Below are 22855 nucleotides of genomic sequence, written 5' to 3'. Positions count from 1 at the left end.
GCAACCAGGGAGACTTTTTAAACTGAGGTAAAAAAAATAATCATCTGCAACCTGGGGCCCTCTGGATGCGTTAGGCCTCAACTCCCAGAATTTCTGAGTGTGGCTGGCTCAGGAATTCTGGGAGTTGAAGTCCACGAGTCACAAAAGAGCCAAGGTTGCCTATCCCTGGTATAGAGTTTCCTGCCTGAGCAAGGGGTTGGACTAGAACTGGAGTCTACAACCTTGACAACTTTAAGACTTGTGGACTTCAGCTCCCAGAATCCCTTAGCCAGCTATGCTATGCTGGCTGAGGAATTCTGGGAGCTGAAGTCCATAAGACTTAAAGTTGTCAAGGTTGCAGACCCCTGGACTAGAAGACCTCCAAGTCCCTTCCAACTCTGTTATTGTGTTATACACTGTGAGTGTCAATTCACGAAAACCTAAGAATTCAACACATAGTTTCCACTTATCCTTTAATGATTTTTTTTTAAAAAAGAGTGAAATGGAGAAGGTTGAGAAGTAAATTCATTCATCGTAAAATTTGGGGAGGTCATCTCCTAAAATGGCTTCTTCCTTGACGCCGTCTTTGGTGATGGTGACGAGGTAGATGATGCCCCCACTGGAACCGTCCCGGACCATTGCCAAGGCAATAGCTGGAGAAGGGAAGAAAAGGGTTAAAATCAGCCACCGAGCAGTCGATTGGACCAAAATAAAGAGATGAGGCAGAGCTACACCAATCACATTCAAGAGAAAATAGCTTGGCTCTTTCCAGAGGTGAACATTCTCCAATCAGCTAAGTGCCCACCCACCACATGTCCTGACTTCATCCGAGAAACAAACAAATTCTTGTCCTTCTCAAGAGGAAGCTGGAATTTTGCCGCTGTCTCAGTTCCTGTCAGTTTTGTTTCCAAGAAGCCTCCTGGCCTTGCATGAGGCCCACATGTTTTCTTAGAACAGGGGTCTTCAAACTTGGCCTGTTTATGACTTGTGGACTTCAACTCCCAGAATTCCTCAGCCAGGCCCGCTGGCTGAGGAACTCTGGGAGTTGAAGCCCACAAGTCATAAAAGGGCCAGGTTTGAAGACCCCTGTCTTAGCATATCAAAACTGGATTTTGATTTTTTTAAAAAATTATTACAGTATTGCATTTTTAAGAGAGGCTAGACAGGCCAGTGCTGGGGTCCTTTTACTGCTGTACCAAGCAAGAATTTATCTTCCTGTCATTATGACTTTTCCTTCGTGAGCTTCAAACTCTGGATGCTGACATCTTTATTTTATCACAGCAGCAGCAGCCCTGTTCTGTACCAGCCTGCTACCGGCCCTGCACAAAAGGCAGGGACAACCCCTTTTACAAGAAGGCAAGAGGCTGGAATTACGCCTGCCAAATTTATTGCTACAAAAACAAATAGAACAAGACACGAACCAAGAAACAGGAGCTTTTCAAGCGGTTGCCTTCAGCAAACCATCCCTCCCACGCATTCCCCCTTAAATACAGTTCAGGGCGTGGCTTCTCTCTGCCTCCTTCCGAGAAGCCCCATTGCCTTCCTCTGTTTACTCCTGATTGACTGCCTCCTGCGTCGGGCGTCCTTGAACAGGGCCAGCTGTGGGTCATCTTCATCCACGCTGTCAGGCTCACACAGCTGGGTCTGCGTCGTGACCAGATGAGAGGGGCCTGGCTGAGGGCTCTCATCAAGCTGTCCAATCCCCTCATCAAGCTCTTCAACACCCCCCTCCTCCTCCTCCTCTGAGTCGTCCGACCCAACTGCCGAACCCACAGGCTGACCCTGAATCACAACAAGCCCGTGAATTCAGCTGGGCCGAGAGGGAATGGTTGACTTGAAGCTTCTCCATGTTAAACGGGGAACTGAACTTGCTCTCTCTGATCTGAGTCCATCACCTTAGACGCTCCACTCAATGTTTTATGATATGCTCAAGGTGTTTATTTGTTTTCAAAAATTCCCCGTCCAATAACAAATGTATTTCATTTCCCAACACAGAAACTTTGATTCCACCTCTTAAGAGATGTTGTTGGCCACCTAAAGTCACTATGAGATTATCTCTCTCTCTCTCTCTCTTTCTCTCTCTTCTGAATTACAGGCAGTCCTTGACTTACAAGTTCATTTACTGACCGTTCATAGTTACAACAGCAGTGAAAATAGGGACTTATGACCATTTTTCATACTTAAGACCCATGGTTATGCGATCAAAATTCAGACGCTTGTCAACTGACTCATCTTTATGATGGTTGCAGAGTCCCGGGGTCATGTGATCCAATTTCTTCTTAAAAACTTCCAGTGTTAGAGCATTCGCAACGTCTGAAGGCAGGTTGTTCCACTGATTAATTGTTCTCACTGTGAGCAAATTTCTCCTTAGTTCTAGATGAGGAGTGTCAAACTCGCAACATCATGTGATGTGTTGTGACATATTGCGACTTTTTCCCCCCATTGACAGCAATGGGGTGGGCACGGTTTCGGTATGATGCATCTGGCCCATGGGCCGGCAGTTTGACACCCCTGTTCTAGACTGCTTCTCTCCTTGATTAGTTTCCACCCATTGTTTCTTGGCCTGCCTTCGGCTGCTTTAGGAGAATAGGTTGACTCCCTCTTCTTTGTGGCAACCCCTGAGATATTGGAACAACTGCCCCCAATTTAGATTATGGAACAACTTGCCTCCAGAAGTTGTGAATGATCCAACACTGGAAGTTTTTAAGAAGAGCTTAGACAACCATTTGTCTGAAATGTTATAGAATTTCCTGCCTGAGCAGGGGGTTGGACTAGAAGACCTCCAAGAGCCCTTCCAATTCTATTATTTTGTTATTCATGAAAGCCACCTTAGAGCTCCTAATGGCTTTCTCTCCAGTGAGGCCTCTTTGGGTCCAGTTTGCCTCGTGGGAGTTTTACATAGATGTGCATGGATCCTGGATTGAATTTCTTGAACTTTTCAACATGACTGGGAAGTTTGCTATTTGAAATTGTATAGGGTTTCCTGCCTGAGCAGGGGGTTGGACTAGAAGACCTCCAAGGTCCCTCCCAAGTCTGCTATTCTATTCTATTCTATTCTATTCTATTCTATTCTATTCTATTCTATTCTATTCTATTCTATTCTATTCTATTCTATTCTATTCTATTCTATTCTATTCCATTCCATTCCATTCCATTCCATTCCATTCCATTCCATTCTATATAAATGGAGCAAACAAATATATACACATGGACTCTTTTCCAGCTCTATTCTATTTCTGAATTCTTCCTCCAAATTTGAACCCCCCTTCTTCCACTGGGAGCGAGCGTAGCCACCAGAGAAAACAGCAAAACCCAAGTATTAGATCACTCAGCCAATGGCTGAAGAGATTGTCTTTGAGTCAGCAGTCGCTAAGTAGCTTCAGTTACGGAGGTTTATAGCAAGTGGGGATTGCCCTGCCAACTGTGGAGCAGCTTGCTGGCGCCCCCTGGAGGTGGAGAGATGCAACGAGCGGCAGTGGCGGGAATCTCGGCTTTTTCTAGGAAAGAGCTTTGATTGCAAAGAATAGATACCGTTTTTGGTGAACTGACGACATTCTTCACGACTCATGCCGGATTTGTACGCAGAATCCACATAACCGTAAATGAAGGTACTACCTGACCCCCCAATGGAAAAGGGCTGCCGGTTCAACATTCCTCCCAGCGTACTGTAAACCTGTCAGAATGGAAGGAAAGGATGAATCCTGCTTTGTAGGGCAAACTCAGCAAATTGAAACATTATTGGGGCTAGAACATATTCACCATGCATTAGAACAGAACAGAACAGAGAATGCAATGGAATGGAATGGAATGGAATGGAATGGAATGGAATGGAATGGAATGGAATAGAATGGAATGGAATAGAATAGAATAGAATAGAATAGAATAGAATAGAATAGAATAGAATAGAATAGAATAGAATAGAATAGAATAGAATAGAATAGAATAGAATAGAATAGAATAGAATAGAATAGAATAGAATAGAATAGAATAGAATAGAATAGAATAGAATTCTTTATTGGCCAAGTTTGGTTGGACACACAAGGAATTTGTCCCCCATGCAGAAACTCTCAGTGTACATACAAGCAATAGTAATAAATCATGATCCTAATCAACATAAAAATACATTCATCATAAATCATAGTACGCAACGCTTAGTGATAGTCATAGGATACTAGCTAAGCAAACAACATAAATCATTCTAGGATACTAAATAGAACAATATAAATTGTAAGGTTAGAATAGAATAACAGAGTTGGAAGGGACCTTGGAGGTCATCTAGTCCAACCCCCTGCTCAGGCAGGAAACCCTACACCATTTCAGACAAATGGCTGTCCAGTCTCCTCTTAAAAACTTCCAGTGTTGGAGCATTCACCGCTTCTGGAGGCAGGTTGTTCCACTGGTTAATTGTTCTGTCAGGAAGTTTCTCCTTAGTTCTAGGTTGCTTCTCTCCTTGATGAATTTCCATCCATTGCTTCTTCTCCTGTCTTTGGGTGCTTTGGAGAATAGCTTTAACTCCCTTTTTTGTAATAGTATTATTTTGAGGGAAGGAACAGGACCTTTCTTATTGTGAAGCTGGATAAAACTTCCTAGTCAATAGGAACAACATCCTTCTGAATGAAATATCTGATGTTGTGGAGTTCTGCTCCTTTTTATGACATGTTGTGAGCCATCAATATTATATATAATATAAGCAGCCATATAACTTCTGAATTCAGATAGTCTTTGATTTAGAACAGCTCTTTTAGTGACTTATGCCCGTTTTTCACACTTATGACCATGGCAGTATCCCCGTGGTCACACGATCAAAATTCGGCCACTTAATAATAATAATAATAATAATTTTATTTATATACCGCCCTTCTCCCGAAGGACTTGGCAATTGGTTCATATGAGGACCCAGATTGTTGGGGGCAATAAGCTGACTTTGTAATAATGCCGCTGGTGTGTGTGTGTGAAAGCCCTAACAAGCAGGCATATACATAGAATGAAGGCTACTGCTAAGCTTGTAAGCCGCCCTGAGTCTTCGGAGAAGGGCGGGATATAAATGGAATTAAAATTAAAATTAAAATTAAATATTTATGACGGGTTGCAGCGTCCTGGAGCCATCTGGTCACCTTTTGTGACTTTCCGACAAGCAAAGTTAATGGGAAAATCCAGGTTCACTTAACAACCCTTTAGTTGTTAACTTCATAAATGCAGTGATTCCCTTAACAATTGTGGCAAGAAAAGTCGTAACGTGGGGCAAACTCACTTAACAAGTGTTTCACTAAGTAGCAACATGAATTTTGGGCTTAGCTGTGGTCGTAACTAGAGGACTATCTGTAATTATCCTGAGAAATGTCATGTTGTCAAAGAAACCGAAGGTTTCTAACATCGAATTCTCCCCACCTGTATTGAAACCAGAAGCAGCTGCCTAGGTGAGAAGCATTGTCGTGTACTCGTTAAAGCATTAGGCTAGGCTAGTCTTCTAGGCCTGGCTTAGGCACAAAGCCAGCTGCGTGGCCTTGGAATGGTCAGTTTCTCTCAGACTAGGAAGGAAGCAGTGGCAAGCCACTTCTGAAAAATCTTGCCAAGAAAACTGCAGGGACTTGCCCAGGCAGGCTTCAAGAGATGGAGGAGGAGGAGGAGGAGGAGGAGGAGGAGGAGGAGGAGGAGGAGGAGGAGGAGGAGGAGGAGGAGGAGGAGGAGGAGGAAAGGAAAGAGGAAAAGGAGGAGGAAAGAAGAAGAAGAAGAAGAAGAAGAAGAAGAAGAAGAAGAAGAAGAAGAAGAAGAAAAAGAAGAAGAAGAAAAAGAAGAAGAAGAAGAAGAAGAAGAAGAAGAAGAAGAAGAAGAAGAAGAAGAAGAAGAAGAAGAAGAAGAAGAAGAAGAAGAATATGGTGGCTAAGTGTCCTTGTGTATGAGAAGGAACTACCGCATTTTCCCGAAAATAAGAGCCAACTGGAAAATAAGCCGTAGCATGATTTTTCAGGATGCTAGTAATATATGCCCTACCCTCAAAATAAACCCCAGTTAAGATTGTCAGCCAGACAGACGCACAGACGCATTTAGCATTGTATTTTCCCCAAAATAAGACCTAACCGGAAAATAAGTCCTGATGCATCTTTTGGAGCAAAAAATAATATAAGACCCAGTCTTATTTTCAGGGAAACACAGTAGGGGTGGTGGTGGTTCTTAATAGATTATCAGCTGGACTTGATTGGAATACTGCATCCAGTTTTGATCACCATATTATAAAATTATAAAAAGATGGAAAGAGCTCTTAAAATTTATAGCAAAGGTTATGAGGAGATTGGAGGTTACAACATACTGTATGAAGAATGGTTGTGGAAATTCAAGGTGCTGGTGATGACCTATAAAGCCCTAAATGGCTTGGATCCGGGATATCTGAGGGAACACTTGCCTTCGTCCTGTGCACTCCCACATGGAAGGCCTTCTCAGGGTGCCGGCGGTAAAAGACTGCCGGCGGATAACACCCAGGGGGAGGGCCTTCTCAGTGGGTGCACCTGCCCTTTGAAACCAGCTGCCCGTGGAGCTTAGGACTGCCCCCGACCTTCGGTCATTCCGCCGGGACCTGAAGACCTGGCTCTTTGAGCTTTCCGGCCCAGGCTGAGAGTTTTTTAATTGGGGTTTTATATTTTTCAGGGATCAAATTTAATTATTTTTAATTGTTTTTAACTTTTATATTGTACTGATGTTTTTAAATTCCTTGTAAACCGCCCTGAGTCCTACGGGAAAAGGGCGGTATATAAATTCAATAAACTTAAACTTAAATTGGGTTTGTCTAGTGAAAAGAAAGACTAGGGGGCGACATGATAGCAGTGTTTCGTATCTGAGGGGCTGCCACAAAGAAGAGGGGGAGGGTCAACCTATTTTCCGAAACACCAGAAGGCAAGACAAAAAAAAAAGAATGGACGGAAACTAATCAAGGAGAGAAGCAACCTGGAATTACAGAGAAATTTCCTAAAAGAGAGGACAATCAACCAGTGGAACAGCTTTGCCTTCAGACGTCATGGGTGCTTCATCACCCGAGGTTTTAAAGAAGAGACTGGACAGCCACTTGACTGAAATGATATAAGATCTCCTGCTTATGCAGGGGGTTGAAGACCTCCAAGGTCCCTTCCAGCTCTATCAATAGATTAATCAATATTTCACCACCGAGCAGACTCTTCTCAAAAGAAACCCCCCCACTAGACCTACCTGTCCCCCCTTCTGGGGGTCCCAGCCAGCCACCAACAGGTGGGCCGAGAGCTCTGGGTGCTTGTAGCTGACGGCTTTCACCAAGGTGGCTGCAGTCAGGACCCGTGGCTGCGCCTCTATCTCCAGGCTGTGGGGAGAAGGGAAAAGGCTGAGCGTGCTCAGTTGTGCCTCAAGTCTCTCTCTCTCTGTTTTGCAGTTTGGAAGAGCAGGTACAAAGTGGATCTCCTGAAGATCTTGGACTTTCCTCTCCGATCATTTGTGAGGTAAGCTGCGATTCCAGTTTCTGGGAAATTTTAGCCAAGGATCATTCACACAATGCTTTTAACCTGGATGTTGAGTTAACCCATTTTCTGGGCTTTGTCCTTTGTACAACAAAGAGGCTGGATTTGCATGCCATGCTAAGCTCATACCCAAGTAACCCTGGCTAAAACTGAACACAGGTAGCCCCAAATTTATTTGGCTAAGTGAGAGGTTTGTTAAGAAATTCGGCAAGAAAGGTAGCAAAATGGGGCAGAACTCACTTAACAAATGTCTCACTGAACAACGTACATTTGGGACTCAATTGTGCTCGTAAATAGAGAACTACCTGTATATCAACTCAGAAGGAAGTGTTATCTGCAAGGGGATTTAATTCCTAGTGCAGACATGTCAAACACAAGGCCCGGGGGCCGGATCCGGCCCGCGAAGTGCTTTCATGCGGCCCGCGAAGCCATCCTGGAAACAGTGAGGGAACGGCCCCCACTGCCTTGGCCCTGGACCAGAGACCCTCCTCCTGCCAGAGACCCTCAGATCTGTCCCACTCCTGCCCAGGCCCCCATAGGCACCTTTGATGCGAACGATGTAGAGCTGGCCACGCCCACCCAGTAGGCCATACGCACTCTAGCCATGCCCACCCAGTAGGCCATGCCCACCCTGGCCACACCCACCCGGCCCCCTGAGGGCAACCACAATGCTGATGTGGCCCTCAATGAAATTGAGTTTGACACCCCTGTCCTAGTGTGTATAAAGGACCAGATTCTTCTACCCATCATTAGGTCCTAATTTCTGTGGATTTTCCCATTTGTTTCCTGACGACTCAAAGTGAGTGCATGTGGATTATTATTTTTTTTTAAAAAAAAACAATTTTTTTGGCTCTCCTGGATTAGTAAAAATAAATTGAGGGATGGGTTTTAATCACATTTAAGAAGTTTAAGAAATTGTGGCTAGGGATGGTGAGGAAAGTGTAGAGGAGAAGGTTAGGTTTTCTGTCTTCCCCATCTGTAAAATGCGTATAATCATCACTACAGAGATGCAGTAAGTCTATTTATGCTTCCCTCTAAAAAAACAAAACCACAAAGCAATTGGCACCACTCAGACTGCAACTGTTCTCCCGCTCGCTTGGGAGAAAAATCCCCTGAACTCAGATGGACATAGCATTGCCTTGCAAATGGCAATCTGAAAATAAAGAAGCAGACTTTGGAAGGGAAAGGTCTGCAGGCAACGCCCAAGATAACTACAGGGTTCCTGGCCTCCTTTGCCGGTACTTTCCAACTCCTGCTACAGGGAGCTTTTGATGCCCTGATTGGAGCCAATGGGATCCACTGTTCGGCGGCTGCCTTTTCTGGGAAATCAAGTGGTAGAAAAGAAGCACCATTTTTATAATGGTTACCAGGGGGCGATGTTGCCCTTTCTGGGAAATCAAGTGGTAGAAAAGAAGCACCATTTTTTTATAATGGCCACCAGGGGGCGATGCTGCATCATTAAAGTTTTTTCCCCGCCAAGGACAGGGTGTGCTGGAATGTTTGACTCTGTCAGAGATGCACCAAAGAATGAATAAATCATTGGGTTTACTGATACAAGGATTGCTTGAGGCATATTTTTCCTTGTTCAGAGGGGAAGGAGAGAAGGCTTTCTTGTTCCCAGAGGCCCAGGGAAAAAGATTTCTCTTTCACTTTTCTGACATGAGGCTCAGCTCCTGAGGCAGAATAAATGATGGATGGAAACTAATCAAGGAGAGAAGCAACCTGGAATTAAGGAGAAATTTCCTAACAGTGAGGACAATTAACCAGTGGAGCAACTTGCTATCAGAGGTTGTATGTGCTTCATCACTGGAGGTTTTTAAGAAGAAACCGGACAGTCACTTTTTCTCAAATGTAGTAGCACTAGTAGTAGTACTACTATTACTAGTAGTAGTAGTAGTAGTAGTAGACGACTTTATTGTCATTTCAACAATATACAGTACAGTACACAGTGAAAGGAAACGTTTCCCCAGGACCAAGGTGCTACGAATCAAAAAAAGAACACAACACAAACTACACATACTGTAACTCTAAACTAAAAACTTTAAAAAAAACTACAAATACAAGTATTTATAGTTCCAGTTTCTTCGTGTTGAGAATTCTAATGGCTTGTAGGAAGAAACTGTTACACAACCTGGATGTCCGAGCCCGAATGCTCCTGTAATTCTTTCCAGATGGCAAAAGAGTGAAGAGTGTGTATGAGGTGTGTGTGTAATCAGCCACAATGTTTCTGGCTTTACGGATGCAACGTGTGATGTAAATATCCATGACAGAGGGAAGAGCAACCCCGATGATCTTCTCTGCCATCCTCACTATTCGCTGTAGGGTTTTGCGACCCGAAACGGTGCAGTTTCCAAACCAGGCAGTAATGCAACTGCTCAGGGTGCTCTCAATATTCCCTCTGTAGAAGATTGTGAGGATGTGTGGTGGAAGCTGTGACTTCCTCAGTTTCCTCAGAAAGTAAAAATGGTGTAGGTTCTCCTGCTTGAGCAGGGGGTTGGACTAGAAGACCTCCATGGTCTCTTCCAGATCTATTCTGATTAATTAAACTTATGATAGAAGATGAGAATAGAGTGGCGTGGCGTGGCATGGCGTGGCGTGGTATGGCATGGCAATAGAATAGAATAGAATAGAATAGAATAGAATAGAATAGAATAGAATAGAATAGAATAGAATAGAATAGAATAGAATAGAATAGAATAGAATAGAACAACAGAGTTAGAAGGGACCTTGGAGGTCTTCTAGTCCAACCCGCTGCTCAGGCAGGAAACCCTATCAGACAAATGGTTGTCCAATCTCTTCCAGGGTTGGAGCATTCACAACTTCTGGAGGCAGGTTGTTCCACTGATTAATTGTTGTAACGGTCAGGAAATGTCTCCTTAGTTCTAGGTTGCTTCCCTCCTTGATTACTTTGAGCACAGAGATCGCTTTGTTTTTGCACCAAAAACTCACAAAGTTCACGGGTAGAAAAACTGCTGCACCTTGAGATTTGGGAGATTTTTAAATGTTACACACACACAAACACACACATTTTCAGGCTTCGTAGAGTGTACTTCCTGACTTTCAGAAAGGAGTCTCTGAAAAGATACAAAACTCACAAAGATCCCCTGAAAATGATCCTCTAAATAAAGGAGACTTTTGTGTTCACTGAACAATGGAGAAGCAGGGCTGGGCACAGAGTTGGGGTCCCAAAAGTCAAGATGGTGACTACAACCTTGTGAATCAAAAGCCTGTTCTGTTTTATGTACATTGGGAAGTTCTAAGCTTTAATCACAGGTTTTGGGACACCATCTTGACTTTTTTGACCCCACCCCTACAGACCTCACCTCATGAAGGTGAGGAATATATTGTCCAATGACAGCCTTGATGGCTAATTTCCACTCTCCCCCTCTCTTTGCCTGTTCAACCCTGATCACCACTGATCAGAAGTGCATCACGCTTGCGCTATCTTGATCAAGGGTCTTCAAACTTGGCATCTTTAAGGCTTCTGGACTTCAGCTCCCAGAATTCCTCAGCCAGTCCTGGCTGGCTGAGGAATTCTGGGAGTTGAAGTCCACCAGTCTTAAAGTTGCCAAACTTGAAGATCCTTGATCTAGAAGATCCTCCTTTGTGCTCTGCTGATATATCTTCCTCCTTCTCATTTTGTATCAACCCCTCCCCTCTAGGCCCCTACAGGATCTGCGACCTGCCAGTTGGTGCCCCTTGAATGTGCTTTCCTTTCAAGGATCAGAAGATGGGCAGAGCTGGATACTCTGAGGTTGGGTTTCCATGAAGGAGGACGACCCTGGTGGGCTCCGTTGAGCAGCTCCTTAGACTTCCTCACCTGTGGAGCTCCAGCTGGTAATTGATCAGATCAGCTATGGCCTGAGCATCAGCTGCGGAGCCGGAGAGCGCGCAGTAAATCTGGTCATGCAGGGGCTCTAGCTTGTTGAAGAAGCAATTCACCACCGAATCCCTGGAAAGAGGAAGACAAGATGTTGAAAGCAGTCAGGACGGAATGGAATGGAATGGAATGGAATGGAAGGGAAGGGAAGGGAAGGGAAGGGAAGGGAAGGGAAGGGAAGAGGAGAGGAGAGGAGAGAAGAGATGAGAAGAGAAGAGAAGAGAAGAGAAGAGAAGAGAAGAGAAGAGAAGAGAAGAGAAGAGAAGAGAAGAAAATATAGAATAATATAGAATATAGAATATAGAATAGAATAGAATAGAATAGAATAGAATAGAATAGAATAGAATAGAATAGAATAGAATAGAATAGAATAGAATAGAATATAGAATATAGAATATAGAATATAGAATATAGAATATAGAATATAGAATATAGAATAGAATAGAGAATAGAATAGAATAGAATGGAATGGAATCGAATCGAATTGAATAGAATCAAATGGAATCGAATCGAATTGAACCGAACGGAACAGAACACAACAGAACAGAATTCTTTATTGGCCAACTGTGATTGGACAAACAAGGAATTTGTCTCCGGTGCATAAGCTCTCGGTGTACATACAAGCAGCAAGTGATAAATCACGATCATAATCATCATAAAAACACATTCATCAGAAATCATAAGATACAACACAGTGATAGTCATAGGATACTAAATAAGCAATCAAGCTAAATCATAGTAGGATACTAAATAAAACAATTAATGTAAATCGTAAGAGACAAAGGGAGAACAAGGTCCTTGACACGCTCATTTTACCACACTTCTGCCATGGTGCATTTCCCATACTTCACGCAGCCAGCAAGTCTGGGCTGGTCAGCCTAAAAAGGCTTCTTCCTGCCTCCCCCTCCTTTGCAATGCAGGTTTCTCCCCTTCCGTGGCAACAGCTGCGCATAAAATTCACATGCCAGCAAGATCACCTTACCTGCGTGGGCACTTCATTTCTCTTTGGTTAAATCAAACCTGACAACCTGAAGACTTGCGGACTTCAACTCCCAGAATTCCCCCAACCAGCACACGGGGAATACGGTTTAAGTTCAGGGGTCTTCAAACTTGGCCCTTTATGACTTGTGGACTTCAACTCCCAGAATTCCTCAACCACCATGCCTGGCTGAGGAATTCTGGGAGTTGAAGTCCAGAAGTCATAAAAGGGCCAGGTTTGAAGACCCCTGCTTTAAGGTGCTGCCTTAAATCTCACCTAGTTTCATCACATGGTAGCACCAAGCCAACTTTGGCTGATCTGGAAAGATTTTGCTTAATACTTGGATGGGGGACCACTAGGAAATCCCATGGAGGAGGATTAGGCTGCGTGGTTGAAAAAACACCCTGGAATAAGGCAAGAGCAAAGGACCTCTTGATTATCTCAAAGAATAATCCCAAGAGTTGACCTATCCTTCTGGGCAATGAAAGACATTAGACCTTTCCTCACTTTCATTCAGACACACATTCCTGCAGACCTTACCCTGCAGAAACTCGGGAGTCAGAGCCCAGGACGACCCCACCATCAAACTCCACAGCCATGATGGTGGTCTGTAGAGGAGAAGAGAACAAGTGTTATTTGTAGAACGGAAGAGAAGTATCAGCACTACGAGGCAGTTCCTAGTGCAGAGCAACAAAGATGATAGCAGTGTTCCAATATCTCAGGGGCTGCCACAAAGAAGAGGGAGCCAAGCTATTCTCCAAAGCACCTGAAAGCAGGACAAGAAGCAATGGATGGAAACTAGTCAAGGAGAGAAGCAACCTAGAACTAAGGAGAAACTTCCTGACAGTTAGAACAACTAACCAGTGGAATAACCTGCCTCCAGAAGTGGCGAATGCTCCAACACTGGAAGTTTTTAAGAGGAGATTGGACAACCATTTGTCTGAAATAGTATAGGGTTTCCTGCCTGAGCAGGGGGTTGGACTGGAAGACCTCCAAGATGCCTTCCAACTATTCTATTCTACTCTGTTCTGTTCTATTTCCTATTCTATTTCCTATTCTATTCTGTTTTCTGTTCTGTTCTATTCTATTCTATTTCTATTCTATCATTCTATTCTATTCTATTCCGTACTATTTCCTATTCTATTCTATTCTATTCTATTCTATTCTATTCTATTCTATTCTATTATTTCCTATTCTATTTTCTATTCTATTCTATTCTATTCTATTCTATTCTATTCTATTCTATTCTATTCTATTCTATTATTTCCTATTCTATTTTCTATTCTATTCTATTCTATTCTATTCCATTCCATTCCATTCCATTCCATTCTATGAGAAATAGATGTCTTTTATTTCAGTTTTTGCTGACTTGAGAACTATTCTTCCCTCTCTTCATCATCTCTTTACTTTCTTCAACAGGGGAGTGGATGAGAGACACCTTACCCCACTAGGGAAAAGTTCTCTCTTGTTTTCCCAGCACCTGGTGCAGCCTGTGTCAAACTTCTTGTGTCGTCCAAGCAAGACCTCGCACGCACTTGGTTCCTACTTGGTCTTTCGTCCCCAAGCCGGAGAGACAACTGATGATTGCACAAATATGGTTGAGTTCCATCAGCCGCAGCCAGAGAAAAATGGAAGGGAGGTATAATGACCAGTGATGAAGGATTATGAGGTTTTATACAGTTCTGTCTTTTAACATTGTAAGCCTCTCAGCGTTACCATGCTGTAAGATGGGCGGCTAATAAATTTTATGAATGAATGAATGAATGAATGAATGAATGAATGAATGAATGATAATGGAAGTTAGAATTCAATAATACCAGGCTGGTTGTGGGCTACCCACCGTTATAAACAAAGGAACAGAGACTCCAGTTGCGTTATCTTGATGTTGTGTCCTGTCATGGGAAGCCAACAGCATCCTGGAGAGGCTGCAGCTGCATGACAGGGTGAAAAAGAGCCTGGGACATGCCTCCATGCTCAGCTGTCACAGAGGTCAGGCGGGCAGCTGTGTCTGCATTCCCCTGGGCTTCATGAGGCTGATGTCCCAGACACCTCCTTTCCTGGGCTGGTTAAATCTCGACCCCTGCATCAGGCCCCAAGTGAGGCAAGCCTTGACATTTAACAGGTGCAAAATGTACAGGTGGATTGCTAATGGGTGCAGGGTAGTGGGGTCAAATTTAATGCCTGTGTTAAAGGATCCTGGAGAAAACCGGGCCGTCACTAGGAGACGAAAATGACTCGAATCAGAATCAGAATCAAATTAGAGCTAGAAGGGACCCTGGAGGTCTTCTAGTCCAGCCCCCTGCTCAAGCAGGAGACCCTATATACCATTTCAGACAAGTGGCTGTCCAGCCTCTTCTTTAAAACCTCCAGTGATGAAGCACCCGCAAGGTCTGAAGGCAAGCTGTTCCACTGGTTGATTGTCCTCAGTGTTAGGAAGTTTCTCCTTAATTCCAGGTTGCTTCTCTCCTTGATTAGTTTCCGTCCCTTGCTCCTTGTCCTGCCATTTGGTGCTTTGGAAAATAAACTTACTGGAACATAACGCCTGCTGTGAACTCAGTGTGGTGTCAGGAAGGGTGTCCGACCAGCAAGCGCTCAGCTTCATCCAGTTGCCCCCAACTCTAACCCGAATTAAGAGATTACGGGACTACAAAAGGGAGTTTAGCTTAATCAATCGAAAACTGTATTGAAAAGATCTGTGCGGTTGATTGCCACTCGGTTGTGTGTAGCTGACAGCAGCCTGAAAACAAAACCAAGCCAAATATCCAGGCAAAGGTGTGTCTCCTGCTGTCATGGTTCCGACAGATGAAACTCTTCAAAAGAACTTTGAGGCATTGTTTACCTTAAAAGAATCTTTGAGTACCGTAATACTGGCACTGCATAATCGAAGCCAAAAACTGAATTCCCCTCCCCTGAGCACATAGTATCAAAGCACAATTCCCTCCTCCGATTAACAGTCCTAAATCACATTCCTCAATTTGCTTGAAGCCAGGGCTTCCTCTCCAGCTCTCCAGCCCGCCAACTCCTTATCAGCTCTGGTTACAATAACCTTGATTCTCACGCTACATTTTAGTGTTGTTATGCCTAGCTGGATTTTCATTCACATCCCCCCCTCCCAGCATCATCTAACTCTAAAAGCAAAAGGTAAAAAGATGGATACAGTTCCATCTGTCGTCAATGCAAAAGCATCCAATGTTAGCAGCGTTGACACCTGCCTTGCTATCTAATCGGAGCTGGGAAATCCAACTGCTGAACGTGAGTCATTTTTCCAGCTAAGAAGGGGAATTTGGGCTGGCAGGGAGCCCCGAGGCCCTTCCCCGTGCCAAGCTTGGCATGCAGCACAGCAAAGTCTCTCCGTGCCTGTTGGGGCTTTGCAGGGAGTTTTACAGTGTGCAAGGAAGGAAGAGCCTTCCCCATGCCAGGCTGGTGGAAGAAGGTCCAAAGATCAGTGTTATCGCTGACTTTGCAGCTGGATTAGAGGACGCCAGCTTCCTTATGGCCAACACATCCACCCGCTGAAACCGTTCGTAGAGAAAAAAACCCAGCAGTAATACCAGTCCTCGGCTAACGACCGTAACTGGCCCCCAAAATTTCCCTTGCTAAGTGAAACGGTTGTTCAGCGGGTTTTGCCCCATTTTACCACCTCCCATGCCCAAATTGTTTGTTTTTTAAAAAATAATATTTTATTAATTTTCCAATTTTACATTTGAGTGTTTAAAAACACGAGGGACGCGGTGGCTCAGTGGGTTAGGACGCTGAGCTTGTCCATCAGAAGGTTGGCAGTTTGGCGGGTCGAATCCCAAGTGCCGCGTAGCAGAGTGAGCGTCTGTTACTCGTCCCAGCTTCTGCTAACCTAGCAGTTCGAAAGCACGTAAAAATGCAAGTAGAAAAATAGGGACCACAACGGTGGGAAGGTAACAGCGTTCCGTGCACCTTTGGCGTCGAGTCAAGCCGGCCACATGACCACGGAGACGTCCTCAGACAAACGCTGGCTCTTCAGCTTTGAAACGGAAATGAGCACCGGCCCCTAGAGTTGGAAATGACTAGCACGCATGTGCAGGGGAAACTTTACCTTTAAATAAACCTTATTTAAAAACGCAGTGTGGTGACTGGGTTATTCAGACAAAACCTTTAGTGCAAATCTCAGGTTACAACATCAGATATTTGTTCTCTTTTTCCCTTAAGATTTACTGTCTCGTATTCAAGCTCGTGTTCAGCTCTAATTGTGTCAACTCAATAAAAACATCATTATTACATTTATCAATAATTTTTTGGCTTATATGTATCTTAATTAGGTTCAATCTTCATAAACAATCCTTATCCTGTCATTAATTTTTACCCAATTTTTGATTCCTCATCAATATTCCAATTTAACCTTTGATATTTATAATTTCCAGGGTTTGGGTAACCAAGATTTCCCTTGTCTCACTTCATAACAAAATATAATATCCAGGATACACATTTTATCTATTTGAATGTAATCTTGTTCTGTTTCCTAAAAGTTATCTATTCCCCACCATATTAAACCATCTACTTAATAATACAATGCCCCCTTTAATAAATCAAAACCATTATATATATAATACCTGGGTTAATCAATAAATCAAACATCTTCATAATAATTAATTTTCTTTTCCCTTTTAGGTCTAATGCCCCAATTGCTAAGCAAATTACTGCAGTTGTTAAGTTAGCACAGGCAGTCCTTGACCACAATTGAGTCCCAAATTTAGTGAGATATTTATGAAGTGAATTTTGCCCCAGTTAAATGAATCTTTGCAGTTGTTAAGTTAGTGACATGGCTGTTAAGTCCAATTTCCCCATTGACTTGGCGGGTCAGAAGGTCGCAAAAGGGGATCACATGATCCCGGGACACTGCAGCCATCATAAACGTGAGTCAGTTGCCGAGCGTCTGAATTTTGATCATGAGATGGTGGGGAACACTGCAGCGGTCGTATGTTTGAAAAATGGTCGTGTCATTTCTTTTTTCTCCAGTGCTGTCGTAACTTTGAATGGTCACTAAATGAAGTGTAGTTAAGTCGAGGGCAACCTGTCCTTGCAGAGAGCCGCTTGTGATAACCAGGGCAGACCGTTTGAGTGACAGGAGAATTGCATGCATTTCTGGGTGGTGCTTCCTCCCCTCCTTCAGCATCTCCCCTACTCTTTTTTCCAGGCTTTCATGGAAGTGGAATCCCCAATAAGAGCTTCATGCTGAGCAAAGAAGCAGGAGAGGACCCCAAAGGAAGAGGCTTAGATCTACTGCAGGGGTCCCCAACTTGTGGGCCACAGCCCACTACCAGGCCGCGGCTGCTTGGCAACTGGGCCACATGAAGGGATGTGTGCACTCATCCCCCACACACTTGCGCTAGCGCTACCCCGAGCATCCCACTGGCGCTAGTGCCACCCTGAGCATCCCACCGGTGCTAGCCCTGCCCCATTTGCAGCACTCACGCCCGCGCCCCATTTGCATGGGCGCATGCGCTCACGTGCGGCTGTTTGCATGTGCCCATGCGCTCGCACGCAGCCATTTGTGTGCGTGCATGCATTCATGTGTGCCCCATTTGTGCACACACACACGGGGCTCATTTTTGCGCATGCACGGGCACAGCCCATTTGCGCAGACGCACGTAGTGGTGCCTGCCTCCCTTTGCGGGCCTCTGATCTATTGTATTCAAAACTACATCTTCCATACCTAGTTATGGGGATCCTACACGGAAACAAATTACGCAAACAGAATCACACACACCCAGGCAAGAATCACCCCCCACACATACGCATACAGGGAACTCCCTCCCAGCAAGGATATCAAATATTAGCAGCCTGCTCACTGTCCACCATCACAAAGGCAAATTTTGATACAGGTAGTCCTCAAAGTCCCGGCCAACTGCTCCTTGTCTATTTTCTTCAGGTTTCAGCTGCTGTCAACCAGCTGGCCTACCTTATAGGATTGTTGTGAGGGGAATGGATTGAGAACATTTTGACCCTGCAGAAATGGAGCTCAACCAAGGCAGAAAGATGGACCTAACCGGCCACCAGCGCTGAGGAGATATCTTAAATAAACACAATATAGGTAGTCCTCAAACTTACGACCACAATTGCCATGGTTGTTAAGTGAATCGTTGTTAGTTGTTAAATGAGTCACACGGTTTGTTCAGCGAATCTGGCTTCCCCATCCACATTGCTGGTCAGAAGGTCGCAAAAGGGGATCGCGTGACCCAGGGACACTGCGACCGTCACAAATACAAGTCAGTTTCCAAGCGGCTGAATTTTGATCATGTGACCCTGGGGGTGCTGCAACGGTCGTTAAGTGTGAAAGCTGGCTGTAAGTCACTGTTATCCGTGCCGTTCCAACTTTGAACGGTCACTAAACGAGCGGTTTGTTAAGCCGAGGATTACCTGTATTGTTTTATTTGCATAATTTACACTTAACACGCTTAAAGCACTGGTATGTTTAGATCGGTGTTTCTCAATCTGACTGTTCTCCCTGGAGGGCCAAATTCAGTTCTGCCCAGATGGTGCTGATTTGTAACTGGGTGTGACATCTTTAGTGAGGGAGTCTTGCTCCTTCCCATTAGAAGGCCTCGGGGGGGGGGGATGGACAAACACGGCAAGGGTGGGCTGCCCGTCTTCCAGCCTCAGTTTCTCCATCAGCAAATGGAGTCTCCTGGTTACTTCACGGACATGTCAGTCCTCTTTTTGGGGCAGAAGCAGAAAGAAACTGCTTTTTTTCTTTTTTCAATGCCTCAGTCTGGGATTTCCTGATGGTCTCCCATTTCATTTTAATGTATGCCGAATAGTGTACATCTAAAGTGACAATAAAGTCTATCTGCCTGCCTGTCTGTCTGTTATCTATCTATCTATCTATCTATCTATCTATCTATCTATCTATCTATCTATCTATCTATCATCTATCTATATCTGTCTTTCTGTCTATCTATCTATCTATCTATCTATCTATCTATATCTGTCTTTCTGTCTGTCTGTCTGTCTATATCTATCTATTTATCTATCTATCTATCTATTTATCTATTTATCTATTTATCTATCTATCTATCTATCTATCTATCTATCTATCTATCTATCTATCTATCTATCGATCTATCTATCTATCTATCTATCTATCGGATAATGCCAGATTTTGTGTGACACCTGGAGCTTTGTGCTTCCAGAGCGAGTGGGGTTGACTATTTTGGATAAGATAGATAGATAGATAGATAGATAGATAGATAGATAGATAGATAGATAGATAGATAGATAGATAGATAGATAGATAGATAGATAGATAGATGGATGGATGGATGGATGGATGGATGGATGGATGGATGGATGGATGGATGGATGGGTAGGCAGGCAGGCAGGCAGGCAGGCAGATGTAATTTATATCTATCCATCCATCCATCCACCTATCTATTGATCTATATCTAGCATCTGTGTCTGTCTGTCTGTCTGTCTGTCTATCTATCTATCTATCTATCTATCTATCTATCTATCTATCTATCTATCATCTATCTATCTATCTATCTATCTATCTTAAGGCTATCTATCACTCTATCATCTCTCTCATCTACCTACCCCTCTCTTTTTCTCTCTCTGCCTCTGTCTTTCTCAGCTTGCCCACCAAGGTGTTGCTGTAACCAGTGCACAAAAATCGGGAGCAGCTGTGACTGGCGGGCGATGGCCCAGCCAAGGTTTGCTTTCAGGCCAGATTCCTCCTTGCAAGTAGAAAGCCAGCCTTTCAGGTCTCTTGAATTCAAACCGTCTCCCCGACGCAACTTCCTTCTTTGGCCGGCGAGCCCCTTCCTCTCCGACGCCCCACCTCCTCCTCCTCCTCCTCCCGTTGCAACGTGTTTTTTTTTGGGGGGGGAGTACTTGAGGCTGAACCCCTCCCCTCCCCCTCTGCAGAGCCACTCACCCCGGTGCTGATCTTGGTTACCCCGCGGTGGTCCATAGCGGCTCCTGTCCACGAAGCGCTTCCGCGAAAATCCCGGCCCCGAGATCGAAAGTGATAGCGGAGATTCTCCGGGCGCAGGGCCTCCCGCGGACACCAGAGGGCGCCCCGACCTGTCAATCAGTCCAGGAAGAAGCCCCGGGACGATGTCCGCAGAGAGGGACTTGGACTACAGCCACTATTATCCCTAGCCAATTAGCCCGAGGGAAGAGGGCTCGGCGTCGCTTCCCCACGCGGCTTCCCCACGCGCGGGAATCCGCTTCTGGCCAGGATCGGCGTTGGAAGCTGGTTCCTTGCCAAGGCGGCCTTTCAGACGCAGGAAAGGAGCATGAGCTAGGGAGTGCTTTCCAACCACTAGGAAATACTACACGCAGTGTTTTTTTTGTAAAAGAAAAAGGTGCTGGAACTCACACATATCATACAAACCCGCCTTGCCTACCCTACAAGGTTCCATCCAAAAAAGGTGTTGGAACTCCGTTCTGAGCGTTCTATGAGAAAAAAAGCCCTGACTACACGTCTTGCTTCCTGCACAAGGGTACAGGTATTCCTCGACTTACAACGGTTCGTTTAGTGACCGTTCAAAGTTACAAGGGCACTGAAAAAAGCGACTTATGCACCCTTTTCTCACAGTTACGTTGCGGCATCCCCATGTTCAAAATTTGGAGGCTTGGCCACTGGTTCACATTTATGACGGTCGCAGTTTCCCGGGATCATGGGATCGTCTTTTGCCACCTTCTGACGAGCAAAGTCAAGGGGGGAAAGCCAGATTCCCTTAACAACCGGGTGACTAACAACTGCAGTGATTCATAAGAAAGGTCGTAAAATGGGGCAAAGCTCGCTTCAATGTCTCACTTAGCAACATGAATTCTGGGCTCAATTTTGGCCATGAGTCGAGGACTACCTGTACTGATATTGGATGATCAGCATCACCCCCATGTCGGGCGTGCAGTTTCTGGGATCCCGATTGCCAAGGATGCGAGCCAGCAATCAGCATCGGCCGCGTTCGCACAACCCGTGTACCCGATTGGCGATTTAACACTTTGTTAAAACGAGAGTTTGAATACACTGAGCCCCCCCCCCAAAGGATGAACCTCAGTACAGCACCATACTTTTTGCTGGTTTGTGGACACACAACCACAACATTAATGATCTTTATCCGACTTGTTGTGTGAATGAGACCGTGATGTAATTCTTGCTCACTTGGCAGAAGCTCATTCGGATTTGGCCTCCTTCTTGGGCAGGGGTGTCAAACTGCGGGCCGGATGCATCATAGCAAAACCGCGCCCACCCCATTGCCGGCAATAGAAAAAAAGTCACGATACATCGCGTCACGTCACGTAACATTGCAAATTTGACACCCTCCTGGCTACATTTCTCCACATTACATTTTTCCTCATCTTTCCTCCTTTCTTTGCATAAGGGTAGCTCCCTCTTTTCTTGCAGGTTTTTGGGTTTTTTTGCCTTCGAAAAGTGTTAATTCCTGAGGACTAGGAAGCCTAGTCCTTGCAGTTTTCCAGAAGGGGTTTGCCATTGCCTCCTTCCTAGGGCTGAGAGAGAGTGACTGGCCCAAGATCGCATAGCTGGCTTCCTCCCTAAGGCTGGATTAGACTTCAGAGACCCCACTTCCTATCAGGTGCCTTAACCACTACAAACTGGTTCTCGTCACTTCTTTGGATCCTAACAAAGATCCCGTGTAACTGGGAACTGTGGCGGGGGCGGGGATGTCCTTGAGGGGCGGTCAAAAGAGTCAAAATGGCGGCCTCGCCTTTCGAAACTTCGCCTTTTTTCAACGGAGGCTTTTTCTTCTTCGAAGCCAACGTGCTGGTTAGCTTTTGTTTTTAAAGACATCCCGTCTAACTCTTCTGTCGATGCAGGAAGGCAAGAGTGTCTCTGAACTGCTACAGAGGGCACACAAATCCCTTACCGAGGACTCGACCCGGAAAGTTGGGAGGAACCGGGACGGCGGCCAGCGCGCTTCCAAGTAAGAGGGCGCGGATAGCGGGCCAAGATCTGATACGCGTGGGCACGTGTGTATGCGCGGAACAAGACACCGCGGGGCTCAAGCTCTGCACGAAAAGGCCAGGGCTGGGAGAGGAAGTTGCGTGTCAAGTTTGAGAAACACTGAGCGGCAGCATCCTCTCCCTCTCCCACCCCTCCCCTCCCCATTTTTCCTCGACCGCATTCCTGCATCGCTTTTACTCTTTGCCTAACCTATTTTTAGTGGGACGAAGCTACACCTGTGGAGCAACCGGCCTGCCTGGAGCCAGCCTTCTCTGGAAATCCCCTAACATCTCCCCCGTTCTCCTCACCGCCTCTCTCCGCCCGCGGATGTCTGGCTTTGTTTTCTCCGATTTTTTTACTTTCACTTTCGGCTTCCGAGAAAGCAGCTGCTTCTAAGCGAAGCGCCGCGGCCGGGGTGGTTTCCAGAGCCGTCCGGGAGATACGCCAAGGGTCGCCTTTCGGCCACCGGCCGCCCGCCCCCTCCGTTCAGTTTGACGCGGCTGCCGTGCGCGGAGGAGCTCTCTTATATCCGTTTCTCGAGTCACTCGCGCTTTCTCCACAGGCAGCTCTGCAAACCGGGAAGCGCCGGGCGGCGG

General features: G+C 45.2%; 1 protein-coding gene across 1 annotated transcript; it reads right to left on the bottom strand.

The window, feature by feature from the left end:
- Positions 1-482: 482 nt before the first annotated feature.
- Positions 483-20292, bottom strand: PSMB9 (proteasome 20S subunit beta 9). Its single transcript, XM_083351776.1, has 6 exons — positions 20223-20292; positions 12857-12924; positions 11278-11409; positions 7177-7303; positions 3511-3652; positions 483-632 (listed from the first exon to the last, which is right to left on the bottom strand). Exons 1-6 carry the CDS (start codon positions 20256-20258, stop codon positions 505-507), a joined length of 633 nt encoding a protein of 210 aa, XP_083207902.1. The 5' UTR covers positions 20259-20292; the 3' UTR covers positions 483-504.
- Between the last annotated feature and the right edge of the window lie 2563 nt (positions 20293-22855).

This window comes from Vipera ursinii (assembly GCF_947247035.1).
Source record: "Vipera ursinii genome assembly, chromosome: 2".
NCBI lineage: Eukaryota > Metazoa > Chordata > Lepidosauria > Squamata > Viperidae > Vipera > Vipera ursinii.
The sequence above is the reverse complement of the archived record's forward strand: the minus strand, read 5'-3'. Positions and strand labels throughout refer to the sequence as shown.

Bases quoted from the DNA above. Each gene is read 5' to 3' on its own strand.
- PSMB9 (XM_083351776.1), bottom strand. From the start codon at position 20,258: ATGGACCACCGCGGGGTAACCAAGATCAGCACCGGG. The intron at 11,410-12,856 runs GTAAGGTCTGCA...TCCTCTTTCCAG, and splicing joins GACTCCCGAGTTTCTGCAGG to GGATTCGGTGGTGAATTGCT. The intron at 633-3,510 runs GTATCTATTCTT...TCCCTTCTCCAG, and splicing joins TCGTCAGTTCACCAAAAACG to CTATTGCCTTGGCAATGGTC.